At 43.2% G+C, this 26,637-nt stretch overlaps 2 protein-coding genes across 4 annotated transcripts in view; both read left to right on the top strand.

Moving 5' to 3' along the window:
- LOC139172309 (importin subunit alpha-1-like) overlaps positions 1 to 9,563 on the top strand; it is a 21,959-nt gene extending 12,396 nt beyond the window's left edge. For both annotated transcript variants that reach the window (XM_070761273.1, XM_070761274.1), the window contains 6 exons: positions 1,393 to 1,475; positions 2,605 to 2,868; positions 4,595 to 4,828; positions 6,030 to 6,212; positions 9,071 to 9,220; positions 9,362 to 9,563. In XM_070761273.1, coding sequence (XP_070617374.1) covers positions 1,393 to 1,475; positions 2,605 to 2,868; positions 4,595 to 4,828; positions 6,030 to 6,212; positions 9,071 to 9,220; positions 9,362 to 9,433 — 986 coding nt within the window. In that variant the 3' untranslated portion in view covers positions 9,434 to 9,563. The remainder of the gene's footprint in view (positions 1 to 1,392; positions 1,476 to 2,604; positions 2,869 to 4,594; positions 4,829 to 6,029; positions 6,213 to 9,070; positions 9,221 to 9,361) is intronic.
- A 5,896-nt stretch (positions 9,564 to 15,459) lies between these two features.
- LOC139172322 (E3 ubiquitin-protein ligase SMURF1) overlaps positions 15,460 to 26,637 on the top strand; it is a 63,849-nt gene continuing 52,671 nt past the window's right edge. The window contains exon 1 of one of the 2 annotated variants that reach the window (XM_070761302.1): positions 15,460 to 15,868. In XM_070761302.1, coding sequence (XP_070617403.1) covers positions 15,814 to 15,868 — 55 coding nt within the window. In that variant the 5' untranslated portion in view covers positions 15,460 to 15,813. The remainder of the gene's footprint in view (positions 15,869 to 26,637) is intronic. The other variant, XM_070761301.1, reaches the window with a different exon arrangement.

Genomic DNA, 26,637 nt, shown 5'->3' on the forward strand with positions numbered 1-26,637 from the left:
ATACACCATCACCAAACTAATAATGTTTGCAAATAAATAACAAAAAAAATAATTATTGTTGATAAATAATTATGTTTATAAATATCAGGATTACTAAGTGTCTTATTCAATGGTGAATACTAGTAATAATGGTGAGTAAATTGTTGTTAAGGGAATGGGAAATGGTAATTTAGGGGTTTAAAGTGTTAAGGGAAGGCTTGTGATACTGTCCATAGCCCAAAATGGTGTATTTACTTCCGCATCTCTACTTTGCGGAAATTCGACTTTCGCGGGCAGTCTCGGAACGCATCCCCTGCGAAAATCGAGGGAACACTGTAAAGGCAATGGAGCCCCTCCCTTATGAAACCAGGTTGCAACGCCTTGGTCTCTTCAGCCTTGAAAGACGCCATTTAAGGGGTGACTTGATCAAAGTGTATAAAATCATGCATGGGATAGAAAAGGTGGATGGAGAACAATTCTTTTCTCTATCACACAATACTAGGACAAGGGGGCCTTCCCTAAAGCTCATAGGTAAGAAAGACAAATCAAGGGAAATATTTCTTCACCCAGAGGGTCCTTGATTTATGGGATTCCCTTCCAGAAGAGGTTGTGACACAGAATGCTGGACTCGATGGGCTTTGGCCTGATTCATCAGGGCTCTTCTTATGCTGTGCTGGGACCAATCAGAGCTAACTGGTTTTGTAATGGAACTGGAAAATTTTAATTTTATAATGGAACTAGAAAAGGTGCAAAAAAGGACAACAAGGATGATCAAGGAAATGGAGCCCCTCCCTTATGATACCAGGTTGCAACGCCTTGGTCTCTTCAGCCTTGAAAGACGGTGTTGAAGGGGTGACTTGATCGAAGGGTATAAAATCATGCATGGGATAGAAAAGGTGGATAGAGAAAAATTGGAATAAATTCTTTTCTCTATCACACAATGCTATGACGAGGGGGCCCTCCCTAAAACTCATAGGTGAGAAAGTGAGGACAGATCAAGGGAAATATTTCTCCACCCAGAGGGTCCTTGATTGATGGAATTCCCTTCCAGAAGAGATCGTGACGGTTGTCAGCCTGGAGAGCTTCAAGGCAGGATTAGACAGATTCATGGATGCCAAGTGTATCGGTGGTTATTGAAACGGATGTCCATGTGCCGCCTCTATGTTGATTGAGGCAGGCAGGGTTCCCTTGAGTACCATTTGTTGGGGGTCAAGGGAAAGGGAGGGTCTCGCCTTCTCTTTCTGCTCAAGATCCCCATGAAGACAATTGGTGGGCCACTGTGGGCCACAGAATGCTGGACTCGATGGGCTTTGGCCTGATTCTGCAGGGCTGTTCTTAGGTTCTAAGTTAACTACCTGGAGTTGTTGGTTATTTTTTAAGTACAATTCTCCTTCCCATCCCTGTTCCGTGTAGGAGATGGGCCGATCTGCCGAGATATTTTGATCAGCTTCGGTGTAATCCCACCAATTCTGTCACTGGTGATGCCTTCTACCCCGGTATGTAAAAAGTCTGTTCCCTTGGGTTTGTTGCTTCTCTACAGTAGTAAGTTGCTACCGGTGAGGTAAAGGGTTGCGTAGACGGGCTACAAAAACGGTGGAAGGTCTTAAGCATAAAACTGATCAGGAAAGACTGAATGAACACAATCTGTAGAGTCTGGAGAACAGAAGGGAAAGGGGGGGACACGATCGAAACATTTAAATATGTTAAAGGGTTAAATAAGGTCCAGGAGGGAAGTGTTTTTAATAGGAAAATGAACCCAAGAACAAGGGGGCACAATCTGAGGTTAGTTGGGGGAAAGATCAGAAGCAACGTGAGAAACCGCCTTCTACCGCACGAATCCCAGCGGCCGATAAGGTCCCACAGAGTTGGCCTTCTCCGGGTCCCGTCGACCAAACAATGTTGCTTGGCGGGCCCCAGGGGAAGAGCCTTCTCTGTGGCGGCCCCAGCCCTCTGGAATCAACTCCCCCCAGAGATTAGAACGGCCCCCACCCTCCTTGTCTTTCGCAAATTACTCAAGACCCACCTTTGTCGCCAGGCATGGGGGAGTTGAGATATTCCTTCCCCCTAGGCCATTACAAGTTATGTATGGTATGTTTGTGTGTATGCTTGGTTTTTATAATAAGGGTTTTTAGTTGTTTTATTAAATTGGATTGTTACATGTTGTTTTTTTATCATTATTGTTAGCCGCCCCGAGTCTGCGGAGAGGGGCGGCATACAAATCCAATAAATAAGTAAGTAAGTAAGTAAGTAAGTAAGTAAGTAAGTAAGTAAGTAAGTAAGTAAGTAAGTAAGTAAGTAAATAAATAAATAAATAAGTAAATAAGTAAATAAGTAAATAAGTAAGTAATTAATTAAGTAAATAAGTAAGTAAGTAAATAAATAAATAAAATATTATTTAACTGAAAGAGTAGTAGATGCCTGGAACAAACTTCCAGCAGACGTGGTTGGTAAATCCACATGCTGGGGATAAACATATATATCCACTCTAAGATAAAATACAGGAAATAGTATAAGGGCAGACTAGGTGGACCATGAGGTCTTTTTCTGCCGTCAATCTTCTATGTTTCTATGTTTATCCCTTTGCTTGCTTGTTTTTCAACCTAACGTCGTCTTTGAATTTCTTAGGTGGGCTTCCTTCGGAACATTGCCTGGACCCTGTCCAACCTCTGCAGGAACAAGAACCCCCACCCTCCCCTGGAGGCTGTGAAGCAGATGCTCCCCACCCTCATCTGCCTCCTGCAATATAAAGACAAGGACATTATCAGCGACACCTGTTGGGCAATGTCTTACCTGACGAATGGCTCCAACCATCGGATCCAGATTGTGGTGGAAACTGGCATCCTCTCTCGCTTGGTGGAGCTCCTGTTCACCAACGACCTGCCCATTCTGGTAAATCGATGAATAATTACCGTATTTTTTCAGAGTGTAAGACGCACCAGTTAGTGAACTCAATCTGTCTAGTCTGGAGCAGAGGTTGTCCAACCTTGGCAACTTTATGAGGTATGGACTTCAACTCCCAGAATCCCTCAACCAGCCATGATGGCTGAGGAATTCTGGGAGTTGAAGTCCATACCTCATAAAGTTGCCAAGGTTGCAGACCCCTGGTCTGGAGGACAGAAGGGAAAGGGGGGACATGATCGAAACATTTAAATATGGTTAAATAGGGTTCAGGAGGGAAGTGTTTTTAATAGGAAAGTGAACACAAGAACAAGGGGGCACAAACTGAGGTGAGTTGGGGGAAAGATCAGAAGCAACGTGAGAAAATATTATTTGACTGAAAGAGTAATAGATGCTTGGAACAAACTTCCAGCAGACGTGGTTGGTAAATCCACAGGAACTGAATTTAAACATGCCTGGGATAAATATATATCCATCCTAAGATAAAATACAGGAAATAGTATAAGGGCAGACTAGATGGACCAGGAGGTCTTTTTCTGCTGTCAATCTTCTATGTTTCTATGTATTATGCTGAAGGAAAACAGTTATTAATATTATTTGCCCAGTGAAAGAGAAGTTTCAATAATTTAATGTCCATGAACACCCAGGGACTTTACCTGTTAATGCCCAACATCGTCTGAGCCCACCTGATAATCTGCTCTACGTTAGGTTTTTTTCCCTCCAGTAAGTGACTTACCACATTTTTTGGAGTATTTGATGCACCGTTCCCCCCCCACACCTAAAAGCAGCTGGAAATTTGGGTACGTCTTATACTTGGAATGTAACTTTGTCAGAGTTTTGGGGGAGGAAATTAGGGAAAAGAATGCGTGGAAGCTCCAATGTTCATCCATGTGCCAGCCATCTGGTTTTTGGCTTGCACAGAGGCTCTGGGAGGGCGTTTTTGGCTCCCAGAGAGCCTCCTGGGGAGACAGGGGAGAGTGTTTTTAACCCCCCCGGCTCCCGGGAAGCCTTTGGAGCCTGGGGAGGGCGCAACACGAGCCGACTGGGCCCCCCAGAAGCTGGGAAACAAGCCATTTCCAGCCTCCAGAGGGCCTCCAGTGGGTCGGAGAGGCTGTTTTCGCCCTCCCCAGGCATTGAATTATGGCTGTGGGCGCTCAGGTATGCACGATCGAGGAAAGAAAGGTTCTCCATCACTGGTGTAAGGTCTCCTTGGTGGTGTTTTGTTCACGATAGAGTTCACATCCGGGTGTAAAACGGAAGAGAAGCTGAATTCCTTCCAGCTTGCAATCTAAAGATGGACTTGTTCCGGAGCGTAAGCTATCATGTGTGATTTATTACCTGCTTTTGTTATGACTCCTGGCTAGCCCTGATTAGCCCATACATTTTAGAATGACTTGTGGAATGTTTTTTATGTTACTGCCGAGCTTATCTATTTAACTGCTGAGATAGAGATAGAGGAGAGGAGAAAATCTCCGTGCAAAGTTGATGTGTTAAAAGGAGAAATAAAGAGGATGTGTTTTACAATGAGACGCATTGAGAAATTATTTATTTCAAGTATTATCTGTATGAGCCTGAATTCAGAACAGGTGTGGGTTGGACCAGATGACCTACAAGGTCCTGTCCATCCCTGTTAATCTGTAGACCTGCTTTTTGTGGGGACATTAGGGATGGACATCTGGGATCTTAGTGCCTTTTTCTTTGGTGGGCATCTCTGCAGACCCCCGCTCTGCGTGCTGTGGGCAACGTGGTCACCGGGACGGACGAACAGACCCAGATGGCCATCGATGCTGGAATCTTGTCCATCTTGCCGCAGCTCCTGCGTCACTCCAAGCCTTTGATCCAAAAGGAGGCCGCCTGGACTTTGAGCAATATCGCTGCCGGACCATGTAGCCAAATTCAGCAACTGATCACCTGTGGGCTTCTTCCTTCTCTGGTGGAGGTGCTGGCCCAGGTAGGACGTCAGCCTTCCAAGCCATTTATACTCATAGAAAACAAACTTTGATACTGTTTTTAATATCATTTTTAATTTCCTTTTTATGGGACTGCCTTCTGCCGCATGAATCCCAGCAGGTAGTTAGGTCCAACAGAGTTGGCCTTCTCCAGATCCCGTCAGCTAGACAATGTCGCTTGGCGGGACCTAGGGTAAGAGCCTTCTCTGTGGCGGCCCCGGCCCTCTGGAATCAGCTCCCTCCAGGGATTCGCACTGCCCCCACCCGCCTTGCCTTCCGTAAGAGTCTTAAGGCTCACCTATGTCGGCAGGCTTGGGGCAATTAGGTCTCAGCCCACTGGCCAACGAAATGAGATATATGTTGTATGATTGAACTGGCATGATTGTTTTTTTTTAATTGGGTTTTTAGATTGTAATTTTAAATTTAATGAGATTTGCCGTTGTACTGTATTGTTACATTATATGCTGTGAGCCGCCCCGAGTCCTCGGAGAAGGGCGGCATACAAATATAATGGATGGATGGATGGATGGATGGATGGATGGACGGACGGACGGACAGACAGACAGACGGACAGATAGATGACTGGACAGATGGACAGATGATAGAAGATAGATAGACAGATGACAGAAAGATGGACAGATGATAGATAGATAGATAGATAGATAGATAGATAGATAGATAGATAGATAGATAGATAGATAGAGGTAGGTGGGTGGATGGATGGACGGACGGACGGACAGACAGACAGATTCAATAGATAGATAGATTCAATAGATAGATAGATAGATAGATAGATAGATAGATAGATAGATAGATAAATAGACAGACAGACAGACAGACAGATAGATGAGCCCTCAACTTTTTTTTGTTTTGTCAACTTTTTCAGCTCCAGACAGAAGGAATAAATGTCTTTATGGAATAAATCTTGTGCGATTTTATAGTTTATACTGTTTGTTTTTTTTTTTTTTTGCTATTTATATTATCTGTTTTATATTCTTTACTCTGTTGTTCGACGCCCAGAGTCTGATAGGAGTTGGGTGGCTTATAAATGTAATAAATTACATTAAATTAATTAAATTAAATTAAATTTCAGGCCCGTCATAACGCTGAGCATTGGCTAAGTCACCGATCGCAAGTGGGATCTACTTGCAGGAGGCACGTTCATGTCTTTCTTAAGGCCCTGTTCTTCTTTGCCGTTTGTAGGGAGACTACAAAGCTCAAAGGGAAGGCGTTTGGGCTGTGGCCAATTTCACAATGGGCGGCACGGTGCAGCAAGTGGGGACGATGATCCGGGCCGGAGTCCTGAAACCTCTGCTCGACCTGTTGTCCGCCAAGGATAGTAACACCGTCCTTCTGATCTTGGACTGTCTTGCCAACTTCTTTCGGGTAAGGCTAAGGAAGGCAACTATATACAGTGGTACCTCTACTTAAGAGCTTAATTAGTTCCGTAACCAGGTTCTTAAGTAGAAAAGTTTGTAAGTAGAAGCAATTTTCCCCATAGGAATCAATGTAAAAGCAAATAATGCGTGCAAACCCATTAGGAAAGAAATAAAAGCTTGGAATTTGGGTGGGAGGAAGAGGAGGAGGAGGAGGACAGTCGCTGCCCAGAGCGAAGGAAGCGTTTCTTTTCTCTGGATGCTGGCAGAGGTTTATTCCCTCTCTAAGCGCCCAGAGAAAGGAAAATGCTTTGTTCGCTCTGGACTGCCAAAGCCTCCTTAAGCGCCACCGAAAGGCTCCTCTGGCAGCCCAGATGGCCGGGATTAAAGGAGGAATGGCAGGAAACTAGCCAGGCCGTCTTGCCGCTCTCAAATTTCCTGGGAAATTTTTCCGTGCTTGGGTTCTTAAGTAGAAAATGGTTCTTAAGAAGAGGCAAAAAAATCTTGAACACCCGGTTCTTATCTAGAAAAGTTCTTAAGTAGAGGTGTTCTTAGGTAGAGGTACCACTGTACATCTTACCCAGCTGGAATGATAGAGAATTTGGATTTATTGTGAGCTGTTCTGTTGATCCACTTATGGTAGGTTCCTACGTGCAGGAATTGAGGCTAGTCTAGAGAAAAGTAGGATTAGGTGGGACAGGGTGTTCTATGCTGGGCTTACACAGATTGAAAATAATGGAGGAATCTACGCACTGATATTTCAAACCAATCTTTTTATTTTATTTTATTTTATTTATTTATTTATTCATTCATTCATTCATTCATTTTGTTCAATACACAAATACATAGGAAGAAAAAAAGACATGTGGTAATATATATAAGGGTAAAAGTGAACTTAGAGGAGAGGATATATGAAAGGAAGAGAATATATATCATAGATGAAAGAAAGGAAAGACAATTGGACAGGGGACGAAAGGCTCACCAGTGCATTTACATTTCGTCATTTGCACAAGCCAAATTCATGTGTGTGCATTCATCTTGGCAGCTTATCAGTGAGAGGAGTTAAAAGATAACAGTTTTGATGTCTAGGCTGCTGCCGAATTTATGAGATAAAGAGTCTCCAGTTTCACTGACTTACATTTACAGCTTTCCAGATTTCCTGCAGACAAAGCACTTTTACTCCAAGGATTTTAGCAGGAAGATAACAGTTGGCTAGCATAACATGGGTGAGACCCCAAAACATCCACTGACCCCATTACAAAACTTTGAAACTCCACCCAAATTTCCCTGAGCTACCCTTCAATACCCATGGGGTCAACAATTCCCTAGAGTTAACAAACTACAGACTACTTCCTTTTCCCATAAAAGTATTCTTGTCTTTTCTTCTAAAGTGGGCATCTAACAAAGGCTCATGGTCTTCCTCCTCCTCCTCCTCCTCCTCCTCCTCCTCCTCCTCCTCCTCCTCTAAGTCAGACTCTATTCTCATTTCCATATCTGCCACCTGTGGTGGTCCTTCAGGCTCATCCAGGTCTATTTCTCCCTCACTCTCAATCTCTGCATCAGCTGGCAACACCACTGGCACAGGGTACCAAGATGGGCCTGGTTCATCCTCCTCAGAATCTATCATGACCACAGTTGGTCGAGGACCACTCACAACACAGGGTAGCGATATTCTCGTATTTGAGGGGCTGCCACAAAGAAGAGAGGGGTCAGCTTATTTTCTAAAGCACCCAGAAGACAGGGCAAAAGAAACCATGGATGGAGACCAATCAAGGAGGGAAGCAACTTGGAATTAAGGAGGTAATTAAGGTAGAAATTGAAAAACTGAAGGCAAGGCCCTTTATCAAGCACGGGAAATCAGGAAATTCCAAGCAGTTGGATCTGTATGTATGATTGGTTTTTATATAATGGGTTTTTAACTGTTTTTAGTATTGGATTTTGTTATATAATGTTTTATTGCTGTTGTTAGCCACCCCGAGTCTGTGGAGAGGGGCGGCATACAAATCCAATAAATAAATAAATAGATAGATAGATAGATAGATAAAGAAAGAAAGAAAGAAAGAAAGAAAGAAAGTAAGTAAGTTTACTGCATGCCTAAATTCTCTACAAGAATCTAAGCTACTAACGGTCAAAGCAAATTAGAAACATAGAAACATAGAAGTCTGACAGCAGAAAAAGACCTCATGGTCCATCTAGTCTGCCCTTATACTATTTTCTGTATTTTATCTTAGGATGGATATATGTTTATCCCAGGCATGTTTAAATTCAGTTACTGTGGATTTATCTACCACGTCTGCTGGAAGTTTGTTCCAAGGATCTACTACTCTTTCAGTCAAATAATATTTTCTCATGTTGCTTTTGATCTTTCCCCCAACTAACTTCAGACTGTGTCCCCTTGTTCTTGTGTTCACTTTCCTATTAAAAACACTTCCCTCCTGGACCTTATTTAACCCTTTAACCTATTTAAATGTTTCGATCATGTCCCCCCTTTTCCTTCTGTCCTCCAGACTATACAGATGGAGTTCATTAAGTCTTTCCTGATACGTTGACAGTAGATAAAAATCCCAGTAAGAATTCAAGGTGGGTTGGACTTAGATCTCTTGTGGTTGCGTAGACACTCAAGACTGATGACGTTCTTGACCCCTCCATCAGGTTCAACCTGGTGACCTGGATCTTACCTGTGTAAAGCCATGATTGTCTAAACCCTGCCTAAGGACGGGTTTGCTTTCAAAGCAACCCTTCTTGGAGCAGTGGGTAGATCCGACCCCTGTATCTTGTTTCATTCACCGGGATTAAATCGTGGCTTTGTACAACAGAAGAAGGTGGTGTTTAACCTACTCCTCCTCGTGTTTTCTTTTCCCATGCCAGGCAGCTGACAGGTTGGGCGAGACGGAAAAATTGAGCCTGTTGGTGGAGGAGCTGGAAGGTGTGGAGAAGATTGAAGCTCTCCAGACTCACGAAAACGCCATGATCTATCGCGCTTCCCAAGCTCTCATTGCGAATTATTTTTCTGGAGAAGTTAGTAGATGCTGCCATCCACTATGAATTTTGGGGGAAGCGGGCGGTGGGCGTGTGAGTTAAAGCGACAGGTTTGAAAAGTCTGCAAGGAAAATGTTGAATTTCCCCCTTCCCTCTTCTTTTTCTCCCATCAATTTTTAGGAAGTTGAAGAAAACGGGGAAACTGAATCTCTGCCTTTTGGGGCCAAACAGGAGGATTTTTTCAATTTCTGAAAGAGCTTAACTTGTTGCATGCTTTCAAACATGGTGGTGGATGCTCTTTTTGGGTGAGCATTGAAGTGTGAAAAAAAAAGGGTTATCACGTCATTTGTTATAATAAATCACTCTCCCGGCTTTGTAGAAATTGTGTCTGCAGGATTTATCTTCCTTTCTTCTTGTTTGTGACCACAGTTCAATCTAGAGCAGACCTCTTCAGCTGGTCTTGAAGAAGCATCCGTACCAGGAGTGAAATATATTTATTGTATTTTTGGGGGGTATAAGACGCACCAGAGTACAGTATACGACGCACCTTAATTTTAGGGGAGGAGAATAGGGAAAAGAATCTGTTTACCAGGTATTCATCTGGTTAGCATCCTTAGTCTGGTCAGCTTCAGCACATTATTTTATCCCCTGGTTAGGGCTTTAAAAAAACTTTATTCGCAGAGAGTAACAATGAAAGAGCTTGCAAGCCAGTGAGAGCTGGGAACATTGTTAGTACTTGGAAAGAAACATTCGGAGCAAGTAAAGCAATTTTTTTTAAAAAATCTACAAAAACAATGTTTGGGAAACATTCTTTGCAGACAGTAACAATGAAAGAGCTTGCAAGCTGGTAAGAGCTGGGAACATTAGATTAGATTAGATTTATTGGATTTATATGCCGCCCCTCTCCGCAGACTCGGGGGGCGGCTCACAACAATGGCAAAAACAGTACATAGTGACAAATCCAATACCCACCAACCAATTACAATTTTAGGTTAAGAAATTCATAAAAACAATCCCAATATATATAAAAAAACAAGCACACAATCAATCAAACACCAAAACAACATGGGCAAGGGGGAGATGTTTCAGCTCCCCCATGCCTGACGGCAGAGGTGGGTTTTAAGGAGTTTACGAAAGGCAAGGAGGGTGGGGGCAATCCTAATCTCAGGGGGGAGCTGGTTCCAGAGGGTCGGAGCCACCACAGAGAAGGCTCTTCCCCTGGGTCCCACCAGACGACATTGTTTAGTCGACGGGACCCGAAGAAGGCCAACTCTGTGGGACCTAACCGGTCGCTGGGATTCGTGGGGCAGAAGGCGGTCCCGAAGATATTCTGGTCCGGTGCCATGAAGGTCTTTATAGGTCATAACCAACACTTTGAATTGTGACCGGAAACTGATCGGCAACCAATGCAGACTGCGGAGTGTTGGAGTAATATGGGCATACTTAGAGAAGCCCATAATTGCTCTCGCAGCTGCATTCTGCACGATCTGAAGTTTCCGAACGCTTTTCAAAGGTAGCCCCATGTAGAGAGCGTTACAGTAGTCGAGCCTCGAGGTGATGAGGGCATGAGTGACTGTGAGCAATGACTCCCGGTCCAAATAGGGCCGCACCTGGCGCACCTGGTTAGGGCTGGAAAGAAACTTAATTCAGAACAAGTTAGAGCAATAAAAAAACACTGCAAAAACTTAGGGCTTGGAAAACATTCTTCGCAGAGAGTAACAATGAAAGAGCCTGCAAGATAAGAGCTGGGAAGATCGTTAGCAGCTAGTTAGGGCTGGGGGGGGGAAAAGCTACATTCACGCACCAGCCTCTTTTAGGGAGGAAAAAGGTGCATTTTATACTCTGAAAAGTATGGTACCTTCCCTACCAGTTTGGAAACACACTTTTATTGGTTGGATTTCTATGCCTCCCTTCTCCGCGGAGCCAAGGCGGCTTAATGCCTGCGCAGGGGGCTAAAAGAAAATGGTGGCATCCATACAGGTGGGCGGAGCCTCATGCTGCCGCTGCTACGGGTTCTCCGAATCGCGCCGAACTGGTAGCATTTCACCCACGATCCATACGTTGTACCAGTGTTTCTCCAAACTTGGCAAGATGTGTGGACTTTAAGATCAACTCCCAGAATTCCCCAGCTAGTTGAGGAATTCTGGGAGTTGAAGCCTACCGCTCTTAAACACCAATTCCAGGTTCTGCCCCCTTTACGCACGACGAGAAACTAACACGACAAGCATAATGAACTCTAGCAGGATTTTACGCAACGTGTGAATCTGGGAAAAATCTCTTTGTAAGCCACCATCCTTCTAAAAAAATCGTTTAGAAAAGCCTTTGCTATCATGGCCTCTTTTTGAACTTAGACAGGTTAAAACAGAGATGGGAAGAACTTTTTTTTTTTAAAAAAAGAAAAATTATTATTATTATTATTTATTAGATTTGTATGCCGCCCCTCTCCGTAGACTCGGGGCGGCTCACAGCACAATAAAAACAATTCCTGACAAATCTAATAATTTACAATTTACAATTTAAAATAGTTAAAAAACCCCATTTTTAAGCAGACATACCTACAAACATACCATACATAAATTATATAGGCCCGGGGGAGATATCTCAGTTCCCCCATGCCTTACGACAAAGGTGGGTTTTAAGGAGTTTGCGAAAGGCAAGGAGGGTAGGGGTAGTTCTAATCTCTGGGGGGAGCTAGTTCCAGCGAGTCGGGGCCGCCACAGAGAAGGCTCTTCCCCTGGGGCCCGCCAACCGACATTGTTTAGTTGACGGGACCCGGAGAAGGCCAACTCTGTGGGACCTAATCGGTCACTGGAATTTGTGCAGCAGAAGGCGGTCTCGGAGATATTCTGGTCCGATGCCATGAAGGGCTTTATAGGTCATAACCAACACTTTGAATTGTGACCGGAAATTGATCGGCAACCAATGCAGACTGCAGAGTGTTGGTGTAACATGGGCATATTTGGGAAAGCCCATGATTGCTCTCGCAGATGCATTCTGCACAATCTGAAGTTTTCAAACACTTTTCAAAGGTAGCCCCATGTAGAGAGCGTTACAGTAGTAGAACCTCGAGGTGATGAGGGCATGAGTGACTGTGAGCAGTGAGTCCCAGTCCAAATAGGGCCGCAACTGGTGCACCAGACGAACCTGGGCAAACGCCCCCCTCGCCACAGCTGAAAGATGGTTCTCTAATGTGAGCTGTGGATCGAGGAGGACGCCCAAGTTGCGAACCCTCTCTGAGGGGGTCAATGATTCTCCCCCAGGGTGATGGACGGACAGATGGAATTGTCTTTGGGAGGCAAAACCCACAGCCACTCCGTCTTATCCGGGTTGAGCTTGAGTCTGTTGACACCCATCCAGGCCCCAACAGCCTCCAGGCACCGGCACATCACTTCCACTGCTTCGTTGACTGGACATGGGGTGGAGATGTAAAGCTTCAGGCCACTGCGTGGATTTCTTCCATAATTCAAGCATGCACCAAATCCTCTCTCCTCTTTGCCATCTGTTCCATCCTGTAGCTTGAGGTGTGAGAGGTATATAATAAAGGTGTTTTGTGTTTAAGGTACAGTGGTACCTCTACTTACAAACTTAAGTTGTTCCGTGACCAAGTTCTTAAGTAGAAAAGTTTGTAAGAATAAGCAAAAAATTTTCCCCATAGGAATCAATTTAAAAGCAAATAATGCGTGGGGAAACCACAGGGAGGGTGGAGGCCGTTTCCTCCCAGGAGATTCCTAGAGAGGCCCCACGGAGGCTTCTCCCCGTCTTTTCTGTCCGTTTCCTCCCAGGAGATTCCTAGAGAGGCCCCATGGAGGCTTCTTCCCACCTTTTAGACCTTGGGCCAAGATTTAATCGGCCCAAACCTGACTATATAAATGAGTCTTAAGACTCTTACGAAAGGCGAGGAGGGTGAGGGCAATACGAATCTCCGGGGGGGAGCTGATTCTAGAGGGCCGGGAACCCACAGAGAAGGCTCTTCTCCTGGCCCTGCCAATTTTATAGAGAAACAAGAGGTATTTTCAGCCATAACTTTCATTTTGGCTGCAAATTCTTATTGCTAGTAACAATATCCCCCCCTCCTTTTGATTATCAGACAGCAATATCCTCGGGATAGGATGAGCTGCCCTCTGCTGTCTTGACAAGTTTGTTATCCTGATGCATAAATCAGGATTATGGTAGTTTTTCTCCTGCCTGAAGGGGTCTGTGAGGCTCAAAACTTTGCACTGTCTGTGAGATTTATATCCCCTTTTTTTGAGTCCGAGGCTCCACAAAATTACACTTCTGGCTTTTTAACCTCTTAATTTTGAAAGTGAACTGTTTACAATTTGTCCACCGAATTGCTTCATGATTATAAATTCATTCGTTTGTTTGTTTGTTTGTTTGTATGCCGCCCCTCTCCGCAGACTCGGGGCGGCTCACAACACAATAAAACAGTTCATAACAAATCTAATAATTACAATTTAAAATATTTTTTAAAACTCCATTATTAAGCAAACATACATACAAACAAACATACCATGCATAAATTGATATGCCCGGGGGAGATATCTCAGTTCCCCCATGCCTGATGACAAAGGTGGGTTTTAAGGAGCTTACAAAAGGCAAGGAGAGTAGGGGCAGTTCTAATCTCTGGGGGGAGCTGGTTCCAGAGAGTCGGGGCCGCCACAGAGAAGGCTCTTCCCCTGGGGCCCGCCAACCGACATTGTTTAGTTGACGGGACCCGGACAAGGCCCACTCTGTGGGACCTAATCGGTTGCTGGGATTCGTGCGGCAGAAGGCGGTCTCGGAGATATTCTGGTCTGATGCCATGAAGGGCTTTAAAGGTCATAACCAACACTTTGAATTGTGACCGGAAATTGATCGGCAACCAATGCAGACTGCGGAGTGTTGGTGTAACATGGGCATATTTGGGAAAGCCCATGATTGCTCTCGCAGCTGCATTCTGTACGATCTGACATTTCCGAACACTTTTCAAAGGTAGCCCCATGTAGAGAGCATTACAGTAGTCGAAACTCGAGGTGATGAGGGCATGAGTGACTGTGACCAGTGAGTCCCAGTCCAAATAGGGCCGCAACTGGTGCACCAGGCGAACCTGGGCAAACGCCCCCCCTCGCCACAGCTGAAAGATGGTTCTCTAATGTGAGCTGTGGATCGAGGAGGACGCCCAAGTTGCGGACCCTCTCCGAGGGGGTCAATAATTTCCCCCCCCCAGGGTGATGGACGGACAGATGGGATCACAAGTCACTCCTGTTTTCGGATGGGGATTGTGGTTGCTACCTGGTACCGTTTGCAAAGCGAATTGACATTTATATATTGAATAACCTGTGGCTTTTATGGTGGAGGACTTAGCTTGTTGTGCAAACACAACCAGGAGGAGACGAGAATGAAGAGGGAAACCCAGCCAATTGTGATTTATTTCCCAAACTACAGTTAACCAAGCTTTCAGAACCAATCCCAGTGTCAAATGTGGGATGGAAACAAATTAGTGTTCAGTTCCACAACTTCACATCTTTTGCTTTTAAAAGTAAACTGACCATTTTCAGATTTTGGAAAAGATGCTTTTCAGATGTATAATCCAGATTTTCCTCCAATTGTTCAATTTTTCCCTTTTCTTTCTATTTTTATATGTAGAAAGTTATTTTTTTTTTTAAGGTAAATATATACAAAAAGTATATCAGTGTAAATTTGGGTACAAAACATTCCATCCCAACCTTGCTTTCCAGATGGCCATGGACCACCTCTCCCATCATCCTGAGTCAGGAGGCTGATGCTACCGTAGGCATCTCCTCAGGTAGGGCCCATATACCTGTGGGCCACCTGTGACGTTCCAGAGAGAATCCGCCCGTGATTGGCTCCTTCTCACCCCCCCTCCCACCGAGGGCTGACGGGATTGGTAGTTTCATGCACCACCCCAATCCTCTAGGCCAGAGGTAGGCAAAGTTGGCTGTTCTACGACATGTGGACTTCAACTCCCAGAATTCCTGAGCTAGCAAGTCCACAAGTCATAGAAGAACTAACTTTGTCTACCCCTGCTTTAGGCCGGGATATTCCGCCACGCCCCCGAGATTCCGCCTCCTCTCTCTCTTTCTATCTCTGTCGCGCGCGCGCAGGTTTACGATAGGCGGGACCTCCCCAAGATGGCCGCTGGGCCGCGCTCTCGCGACGCGCGTCCTCCGGCGTAAGCAAAGGCGCGCGCGCGCACGGAGGGGGGGGGGGAGAGAAAAAGTGGGCGGCGCCTTGCCCTGCCAGCGAAAGGCGGTCGGTCGGTTTGGTTGGGAAGGGCCGGAGCGCGCGCGGACGGGCGCGCGAGCTCGCGCAGTCGCCGTTCGCGTCCGCCGGGGCGGGCGTCTAGCTCCGTGAGGCGGCGCCGCCTCCGCCGCCGCCGCTGCTGCTGCTTCTGAGGAGAAAAAAAAAACCCGGAGCGTACCGAGGATGAACCTTCTTCGTTTTTAAAAAAGGGGAAGAAGGCGAATTCTTTTATTTTTATTTTTGTGAGGAAGGAAGGAAAAGGGAGAGGCTCGAGCCGGGCTCGAGCGGGTCGGGCCCTGAGGGAAGCGCGGATGGGGGCGTCCGCGGCCGGCGGCTGAGGAACCGGGCCCCGCCTGCCCTGCGTGGCGGGGTCGGCCTGAGGGAGAGCGATGTCGAACGCGGGCACCCGGAGGGCCGGCTCCAGCATCAAAGTCCGCCTCACAGGTACAGACGTCGGGGCGCCGCCGCCGCCGCCTCTTCCAACACCCCCCGGCCGCCCCGGGCGACAACGGCCGGCGCCGTCCCGCTGGGGGAGTCGGCGCCTGGGATGCGCACGGGTGGGGGAGTGAGAGGAAAGCGGGGTTTGCCTCTTCTGGGATCGCCTTCCTGAGGGCCCCAGAGAGCCCAGGGGCCCCCCTCTCCCCAGCTTGGGCCTGGGCTGTGTCTGGAGGGCGGGCTGGGGGTGATGGGAGTTGTAGTCCCGCGTGTGTGGCGGAGGGGGTGGTGGATTCTGGAGCAGGGAGTTTTTCTCCTCTTTCTTTCTCTCCTTCCCTCCTCTTTCCTTTTCCTCTGTTCCTCCTTCCCCTCTTCTTTCTTTTCTTCCTCTTCCTCGGCTTTCCTCCTTTTGGGTCCTCTCTTCTTTCCTCCCCTTCCTTCGCCTATTTCTTCCTCTCCTTTTCCTCCTTCCCCCTTTCTTTCTCTTTGTCCTCTCTCTGTCTTCCTCTCTTTCCCTCCTTTTCCCTCTTTTTCTCCTTCCCCTCTTCTTTCTTTTTTCCTCTCCTATGTTTTCCTCCTTATGGGTCCTCTCTTCTCCCTTCCCCTATTTCTTCCCCTCTTTTCCTCTGTGCCTCCTTCCTCTCTTCTTTCTTCCTCTTTCCTTTCTCCTTCCCCATGCCTTCCTCTCCTGCTTCTTCCCCCTCTGCTTTCCTCCTTTTTGATCCTCTCTTCTTTCATCCTCTTTCTTCCCCTATTTCTCCTTTCCTGTGCCTCCTTCCCCTCTTCTTTCTTTCCTTCCTCTCTCCTTCCTCTTTCCCCTGTGTCTTCCTTACCTGCTCTTTCCCCCTCTGCTTTCCACTTTTTTGGTCTTCTCTTCTTTCCTCCTCCTCTTCCTTTCCCAATTTCTTCCTCTTCTTTTCTGTGCCTCCTTCCCCTCTTCTTTCTTGCCTTCCTTTCTCCTTCCCCTATTCCTTCCTCTCCTTTCCGGTGCCTCCTTTCCCTCTTCTTTCTTTTCTTCCTTTCTTCTTCCCCTATTTATTCCTTCCCTTCCTCCTCTACTTTCTTCCTTTCGCCCTCTTCTCCCTTCTTTCCTCCTCTCTTCCCTGTTTCTTCCTCACTTCCCCCTATTCTTTCTTCTCCTTTCCTTCTACTCCTCTTTCTCTTTGCCCTCTCCTCCTCTTCCTCTCCTTTCCTCCTTTTCCTTCCCTCTTTCTCTTCCTCTCCAGCCTTGGAGGGAAGATGTTACTGGGCCTTGGAGGGAAGAGTTTACAGTTGTGCTACTGCTGGTCTTCCGAGATGGGCTGAAGTGGGGTGGTGGGACAGGTGAGCCTCCCCTTTCAAAAGGCTGTTCGCTTCTCGGCCTTTTGGCTAAGATTAAGTGTAGCCATGTAAAGAAAGGCCTTATTTGGGCCTTGACATTCAAACATGGTGAGCAACACACCATGGCTAACAGTACTGAGACAGTTCCTGCGGTTATGGATAGACTGTCTCTCCCTTCTTTTTTACCTTTTCCTAAGAAGTGTGTGTGTGTGTGTGTGTGTGTGTAATCCTTCCTTGCATCTCCCCAATTTGGTGGGTTGGAGAAATCCTGCTCCCTCTTTTCATTTCTTGCTCTGCTGTCTTGGCAAAAATGCCCAGCAGACATTTGAGTTCTGACTGTTTCGGCATTGCAGTGGAATTGGGGAAAGCTGGTTGGTTGTGGGTTTTTCCCCCCTTGCTGGTTGGAATTTAGGGGTATCTTCTAAAGGAGGCTGAATCCTTCCCTCCTGCAGCTCCGCTGGTTGGAGATTTTTAAATCTATAAACCTCTTGAAGGATGTCATTATTTGCTTTCCCTTTGGGTTGTTGAATACCTGGAATTTTCTGGATGCACCTTGTTTAAAACTCTTTCAGAGGATTGTATTCAATACAACTGGATTTCTGTGTCAAAGTACTGTTGTTTGTTAATATTTCACAGAATAAATTTCTCATGGGAACACAGATACTCTATGTTTGTAAAAATTGGCCTGGCCAACTAGACTTTATGAGGCTTGACGGGAAGGATAGATTTTGTTCAAGACTTCTTGGAGAGGTGCCCTATGTAGTCTTGTATTAAAGCACACTTAGATTGCATCTAAGGGTTTTTCCATTGAGGAAAATGATATTGCCAGAATGATATTAGGTGCTTTCAAAAAGGGATGGTAGGGAGCCTTGGTGATTATGGTTCTAAAACTCTGCCCTTGGTTTTTTTTTAAAAAAAAAAACATGGAATATGTATTGTAATAAATGTAACCAGACATCTGTACTAAGAAACCTGTCAAATATATCTATTCAGAAATCTGAATGTGTAAACTTTTAGTCTGCATGTTAGCCATGATTTTGTTGAATAGTTTTTGTCCTTCAGTTCTCTCCCTCCCTATTAACAGGAGGTTAACTGCACTGATTTATGTTATAGAAGTGGGGTAATACTAATGTAAGTGAAATACACATAAGACAGGTGTTTCCTGGCCTATGCCTCGTAGAGTGGCATACTTTTCTATGGAAATAAAGTATGTGAACTGGCCTTTGTAATCTAGACAATATTTAACTTCCTGTCTGGTGTCCTCCCCCCCCCCCACTTTTTTTGAATGAAATTCAGATACTCCTAGGAATATTTGCTAATTCCATTGAGAATGACTAACACAAATTCCACACAATTCTTTTGGGAAGCCTTGTGAATTGTAGTTCAGCGCCCCAGTGACTTTTGCTTGCCAAATATAATTCAGAAACCAACTTTCTTTTTATGTTTAGTGTGAATTCTGCTTGAGAGTGTTTTCTCTCCAAAAATTAATATAGTACTTACATTACCAGGGTAAAATGATGGGCCAAATGTTCAACACCTGGCAATGATTCGTTTCATTTTTTTTTAGCATTGCTTTCATTGAACTATAAATTAACAGTTGCATTTTTAAAATGAGTCTTGATTATTGAACTACCATTGATATTCTGTCTTCCTGATCTTCATTAATTGTTTCAATTTTTTCAGAAGTTAAAAGGCATTTCAGATGCAAACAGAATGAAACATTTAAAACAGTACAGAAGTCATTATATTGTCATGGCAGCTTGATGCTTTCTTCTTCTTTTCTTATAAACTTATATAATTGCTGTAAATATATCCCATAAACATTTCTTTAATTTAGGTCTGCCACTACTTAGCATTATAATAGTACTTTTATGCATTTCCTGTAATTATTTTCAACTTCCCTACTTAATAGCAATTCTGTTGCTAACTGTTGCTTTCTTGTAAATAAAGAAGATACTATTAAAGTAGCAATTTCTCTAATGCTGAACAGCAAATTCATAATTGAAGCTTCTAAACTGGGGACTTCTCAACCTAACCATGTTATTGATTGGTCTCCCTCCCTCCCCCCCTCTCTTTGTGTGAGAGAGGTGAATTAAAGTCATGGAGACTGCCTGGAAGAGTCCTGACAGTTTTCCTAACAAGGTTTTGGGAAGTGGTTTGCCATTGTCTGCTTCTTAGGGTTGAGAGAGAATGACTGGCCCAAGGACACCCACTTTCATATGCCTGGCTTCATGCTTTAGGTGGAACCAAAATTCAAGGGGTTCCGGTTTCCAGCCTGATGCCTTAATTATTACACTAAAATGGCTCTGTTTTTTACAAAGATCAAATTTGTATGCTGCCTGACTCCCGATGACTGAGCCGCCCACAGTCACCAAAGCAAGGAAATCAAAATAAAACTGATTCAAGGTTACGTTTTAAATAAATTATTATTTCTCGTATTAAGTTGCTTCATTATTTTACCTGCAAATATTTTAGATACAGAATTGTTCTGAATGATAGAAAACTAATTTTAACTATCCAATCCAATTTATAATGGTTCTATTATTATTATTATTATTATTATTATTATTATTATTATTTAATTAAATTTTTATGCCGCCCCTCTCCGTACCTCTCATAATTTTGCATGTCAATGTGTATTAGCCCTACAAGCTTGGTCTAAGAATAAGTTAAGTAGTCTTGGGCTAAATTTGAACTTGGTCATAATAGAAACAGCTTGTAAAGTAAAATATAAAATTATTTTTTTAAAAAGTAATATCAGAATACTTTTTAAAATGTTCAATAGAGGCTAACACACTGATTCTCTCTCTTTCTCTTTCTTTCTCTCTCTCTCTCTCTGAAATCATACATCAGACTTTGGACATATAACTAAGATGTATTGTCATAAAAAAAGGGACTTGGCCAAATTCACATTATAACAGAAGCGATATCTGAGAGTTGAGGATAACAAGGGAGTTAATAATTCTACAGATTATCTAATCTTTGTTTGGGTTGATACAATTGGTAGAAATGTAGAAAGCTATTACCATACTGTCTCAGACCATTAGCTTATGAATTTGCACTATTGTCTTTTTTAAATTAGCAAAAGCTGGCCATCCTAAGGTCTACGGTACTTTTCTTTATGTATAAACCCTGAGTTGGAAATTATAAATCTTAGGCAATCATTAAAAGCTAGTAGTATTTTTAACTTGGTGGCACTCCATGAGAATTAATTTTTATTATATAAGTATGGCTATAAAGGTAGGCTGGGACCTGGTGGGTAATCCTTTTAAGTAATCTTGACAAGCTTATTTAGCATTAGGTTTCTAGCTTGCAACGATACTCATTTAATTTTGAACATATCAACTTTCTAACACCTGGATTTGGTTAAAGCTATCTTTTCCATATTTTTCTGCAAGCACCTTCAGATTTTCATATCTTTGTATGCACTATTATGTGACATTTTGGACGCTACTATGTAATACCATAGGTTTAACTGTAATAATATGCTACCATGGAGTGCAAAAATGTTCCCTTCGATATCAAATCCCACATATTATGTTTGTTAACAGTCAGATGATTTGATTGTTCAAAGCCAAGCTGGTTTGTTTTGAATGGTTTGAATGTTGCTTGTATTTTCATTTGCAAGTCTCCAGATGTGGTTGTAGCGATTTAAAAGACTGCATCCATTGAGTATTGTATTGGTCAGGTGACTAATGTGGAGATTTGTTATGTGAGTACAGTATAACATGTGTCCAAATGCCATTTTATATTTCAGTTATTAGCACTGGGCAAATTAAAGTTGATTCCTCCTTTTCCCCAAGTATTTCTGTGGGTTGCATTCCCTCTTTTGCTCTTTAAAAAAAACCCCACTTTTATTAAGTCAACTTCTATTCATGCCCTTGATGTAGATTTGAAACTATAACAAGGAAAAGGAAATTCAATACAGCAACAATATTTACTGCATTAGGAGAAGAGCAGAACTAAATGCAGCCTGGTGAAAAAAACAAACCATTGATCTGAGATGGGTGGACGGGTGAAATTATTTTTAAAAGCTCATCTTGGATGGTGAGTTTAATTAGCTGTAGAAGTATGGTGATGCACTATCCTGTAATAGCAAGAGAAACACGGTTTGAAAATGTGAAGTGTAAGAAATCACCCTGTTTATTAACACAAAGACAGTCCTCCTGCAGCCTCCCATAAATTTGATTATAATGGAAGCTTCAGACTATAATAGGTCAGATTTCGAAATTAAGCTCATTGGAGCTGTATGTTAAAAAGAAGATTGAAGAGATTACGCCTAGCATACTGTCATCTGGAGCGGACACAATGGCTCAGCAGTCAAAGACGCTGAGCTAGTCAAAGAACTGACAGTCCAGGTTTGAGACCCCGAGCTCCATGAGACAGGGTGAGCTCCCATTCCTGGCCCCAGATCCTGCCCACCTTCTAGCAGTTGGGAAACATGCAAATGCAAGTAGATTAATAGGTCGTCCTATGGTGCAAAGGTAACAGTGTTCCCAGTGCCTTTGGCGAATAATCATGTTTCCATTGCTTTGACCATTTATCTAGTATGGTAAATGATTTAGCTTTACTAGATAAATGGTCAAAGCAATGGAAACTGCAGTTTAATGTTTCCAAATGTAAAATAATGCAGGAAGAGGGAGATTGTGATCCCCTTATATAGAGCACTGGTGAGACCACATTTGGAGTACTGTGTTCAGTTCTGGAGACCTCACCTACAAAAAGATATTGACAAAATTGAACGGGTCCAAAGACGGGCTACAAGAATGGTGGAAGGTCTTCAGCATAAGACTTATCAGGAAAGACTTCATGGACTCAATCTGTATAGTCTGGAGGACAGAAGGAAAAGGGGGGACATGATCGAAACATTTAAATATGTTAAAGGGTTAAATAAGGTTCAGGAGGGAAGTGTTTTTAATAGGAAAGTGAGCCCAAGAACAAGGGGACACAATCTGAAGTTAGTTGGGGGAATGATCAAAGGCAACATGAGAAAATATTATTTCACTGAAAGAGTAGTAGATCCTTGGAACAAACTTCCAGCAGACGTGGTTGGTAAATCCACAGTAACTGAATTTAAACATGCCTGGGATAAACATATATCCATTGTAAGATAAAATACAGGAAATACTATAAGGGCAGACTAGATGGACCATGAGGTCTTTTTCTGCCGTCAGTCTTCTTTGTTTCTATGTTTACCATATGACGATGGAAATTGTCTTTCAACAGTGTTGGCTCCCTTGGCTAAGAAACGGAGGTGAGCACAGTGCCCTAAAGTCAGTATGGACTAATGCAGCATAGTTAACTAGTGATCTTTGACACTGAAATTATAAATGGCCCAGTTGAATCCCCCCCCCAGAAGGTCATTTTCAGAAATTGTGATGGCAGGGTCCGTCTTTTTAAAAATGTGGCCTGCATAATATCCTTTTGCTTCTACTGTCATTTTATTTTGTTACAGCTGGAAACAAATTCTGAGGAATAGATGAGCTTAACCCTGGGTGCTTTGCTACAGCAAATCATTTAACATACAATTATGTGCCATCAAGTCAGTGTTGGGTTTTAAGTGACCACATGGATAGATTTTCTCCAGGATGATCTGTCTCCAGAAAATAACTTCTAAGCAGAAAATTTAGGTGGCTAACTGACTGCTCTGCATAGATTGTATTGCTCCACTTTTTCAGTACCCTTTAAACTGATAGGCTGGAATCCCAGTCAGATTTTTACTACTAATATGGTAATGATTAAATAGTTGCCCTTTTGAAAAAAAAAAATGTTTTTCTTCTAATTTAGAGAACTGTGGGAACAGCCTACGTCAGAGCATGGAACACTTCAAAATAAATACCTCTCAATTATTTAGACCGTACTATTGATCCGATACAAACTTTCTGTTTAATTTCTTGAATAATAAAAACATTTCACAGTGAGAGAATAACTTCCAAAGATAGAATTTGCTGTGCCAAAAAGCAAGGGAAAAATGAAAATAATAACCCAATGTTCTAAATACCTAATTTGGCTTTTGAATTCTACGTCTGGCAAGAGAATGAAAGTTGACACATGGAAGAACGATAAAAGAAAGAGATAATAGCCCCTAGGTTGATGGCTAGATGAGATTTTTCTGGGCGAGAATGTGCTGAATTCTAATGCAGTACATGGTTTGGGGGTTACTTTTCATTCAGCAACATTTAATCATGTGAGAGGCCAAAACTTGCACTGGCTTGTGTCAAAGGCAGGCTTGCATACAGCAGAGATAAATCCCTTTGGGCCATCCAATTTATAGCTCAAAGAAATCTCTTGTTTCTGGAAGACACAGCTTAAATTCCGAGGAACTGTGGAACTAATTTCATGTGGATACCTATTTCTTGGGCCTTGTTTCTCAAATTACAGCCCTCTTTTCTGTCTATGAAAGCAGTCTGCGTTTAAAAGTGAGGTTTCCCATTTCCGAAGAGTTCGTGGAAAGAGCCCAAATCCTATTGTACATATTTAATGTGTCTTTTGGAATCCTATCTGCTGAATTTACTAAATGAGATAAATGCCATTTAAGCATCTCTTAGTCATCTTTCTGCCTCTCTTTGCGAGTAAAACGATCCATTCTTCAAAAAATTGAACTCCTAGAGAAAGGGTGCGGTGGTGCAGCATGGCTCCAAGTAGATTCACCTCCGTTGCAGCTGCACAAAATTCTCTCTGGATCAGGCGTGCCTCTCTTTACTTATGTCAAGCTCTAGAAATAACTTTTCCAAATAACTACCGTAAGGATTAACTATTAGCTACCTAACAGCCAAAGATTAATTTGAAGATCTCCTGTCACTAAAAATATAAAGGGATGTATAAAGTGACAGGATCTTCCCTTAATGATTTTCTGTCAAGTATGCTATGAACAATTATGGAATGTAGGTTAAATTTTGCTCCCTCCTTGGTCAGGGAAAAAGTACATTTCTTCTAAACTGCTGGAGGGCTGCTTGTGTTCTTTTGGAAGTAATTTTCTCAACACATAGACAGTGCAGAAGTTAAATTATTGAATCTGGGTCTTCTCACTTCTAATTCTACTCCACCATCAGCCATAAAAGCTCTTAGGGTCAGTTTAGGCCTGAAACAACAAGATTATTTATTGGATTTGGATTTATTGGATTTATATGCCGCCCCTCTCCGAAAACTCGGGGCGGCTAACAGCAATCATAAACAGTATACAATAATAATCCAATACTAAAAGCGAATTAAAAACCCCTTAAAATAAAAAAAACAAACATACATACATACAAACATACCATACATACAATTGTAAAGGCCTAGGGGGAGAAGGAATCTTAATTCCCCCATGCCTGGCGGCAGAGGTGGGTTTTAAGTAGCTTACGAAAGGCAAGGAGGGTGGGGGCAATTCTAATATCTGGGGGGGAGTTGGTTCCAGAGGGCCGGGGCCGCCACAGAGAAGGCTCTTCCCCTGGGTCCCGCCAAGCGGCATTGTTTAGTTGACGGGACCCGGAGAAGAGCCACTCTGTGGGACCTAACTGGTCGCTGGGATTCGTGCGGCAGAAAGCGGTCCCCGAGGTTGTTGTTTTCAAGGAAAATAGGAGAAGGGAAGGTAACATATGCCACTTTGAGCACAGAAGGTGAACAACAAATAAATAGAGAAATAATGATAATTTTTGTATTATGCTTTCTCTTTATTTAATATGTGCATCACCCTCAAAAGCACATCCACAAACAGTACAGTAGCTTTATTAAAACCACTTATTATTCCAACCAATTCATTTTTTAAAAATCATGCAGCCATCATTATTTGTGAGATAGGAAAGAAATCCTCAAATAAACAGTAAAACAAATGTCTGCAATATGTCAAGACAGTTTTAATGGATGGCTCAGAATGTTCTTTATAAATTGGAGCATCTTGAAAAGAAGCTTCGAACATTACAAGGAAGAAAAAGAAACCCTTTCTGCGAGCTCTTTTCTCTGTTGTAACCTTCCGCAAATGGGTGCTGTCCAGATGAATTGAATTTCAGTTCTCGTATTTCCTGACATTTGGCCTTGGATCATGTTGGCCGGGAATATTGCGAGATGCAAATCCAGCACATCTGGAAGGCCACTTGGTTGCTTAGCTCGAGATGTTTGTTTGGGGTTGCTAAATCTTTTACCCTGCCTTCAGTCTCCCAGAATTGCAGCCAACAGTATTCTTATTTTCTAATACCAAAATGCTAGGAAGGAAACCAAATTAGTCCGTGATCTGTTGAATTCCTTGGTGAAAATTAAACATTCAAGTTACACCCCTGTCCCTCAGAAGGTTTCAAAAACTTGAAGAAGGAGAGTGAAATATACTAACCTGCAGTCAAAAATATTTCTTAGGGATATTTCTAATTAAAATGTCAGGACGGATTATTTTTGACTGAATCGACACATATTTGTAAACTATTCCCCGAAAAAAAAGAGGGTCTGAAGTGAGAAGTGGAAAAAATAGTCTTTCTACTGTTCTGTCGGGCTCTCTGGTAGACTCCTCCCAAAAATTCACAGGTACAAATTTCAGACACACACACAGACGTTTGAAAATTCAAAACAATGTTCTTTATGATGAAAATTTTGGTATAGCAAAGAGCACTCGTCTCCAAACAAACTGGTAATTTGTACAAGTCTCTTATCAGTTCTGAGATACTTAGATTGCAGCTGTGAGGCAATTCACAGTCCTTCTTCTTTCACAAAGTGAAACACCCTTTGCTCTGCTTTAGTTTTAAAGCAGGGGAAAAAGCAACACACCAAGGTCGAAGTCAGCAAAGCAGTCATGTGATCCCCTTTTGTGACCCCCTGACAAGCAAAGTCCACGAGAAAACCAAATTGCCTTAATAACAGTGTTACTATTTTAACAATTGCAGTGTTTCAGCAAACTCCCGAGTTTGCGGAGAGGGGCGGCATATAAATCCAATAAATCTAAATCTAAATGTGGCAAGAAAAGTCGTAAAATTGAGCAAAACTCACTTAACAAATGTCTCACTTAGCAACTTAAACTTTTGGGCTTTATCTATCTATCTATCTATCTATCTATCTATCTATCTATCTATCTATCTATCTATCTATCTATCTATCTATCTATTGGATTTGTATGCCGCCCCTCTCCGCAGACTTGGGGCGGCTAACAGCAATAATAACACAGCGTACAATAATAATCCAATACTAAAAACGATTAAAAACCCATTCATATAAAAACCAAACATACATACAGACATACCATGCATACAATTGTAAAGGCCTAGAGGGAAAGAGGATCTCAATTCCCCCATGCCTGGTGGCAGAGGTGGGTTTTAAGCAGCTTACGAAAGGCAAGGAGGGTGGGGGCAATTCTAATTTCTGGGGGGAGTTGGTTCCAGAGGGCCGGGGCCGCCACAGAGAATTGTGGTTGAAAGGCAAGAACTACCTGTATTTTGCAAAATTGGGGCAACAGAATCATGTCAGGGATAGGTTGCTCCTTCCTAAAATGCAAT

The sequence above is a fragment of the Erythrolamprus reginae genome, chromosome 9 (genome assembly GCF_031021105.1).
Source record: "Erythrolamprus reginae isolate rEryReg1 chromosome 9, rEryReg1.hap1, whole genome shotgun sequence".
NCBI lineage: Eukaryota > Metazoa > Chordata > Lepidosauria > Squamata > Dipsadidae > Erythrolamprus > Erythrolamprus reginae.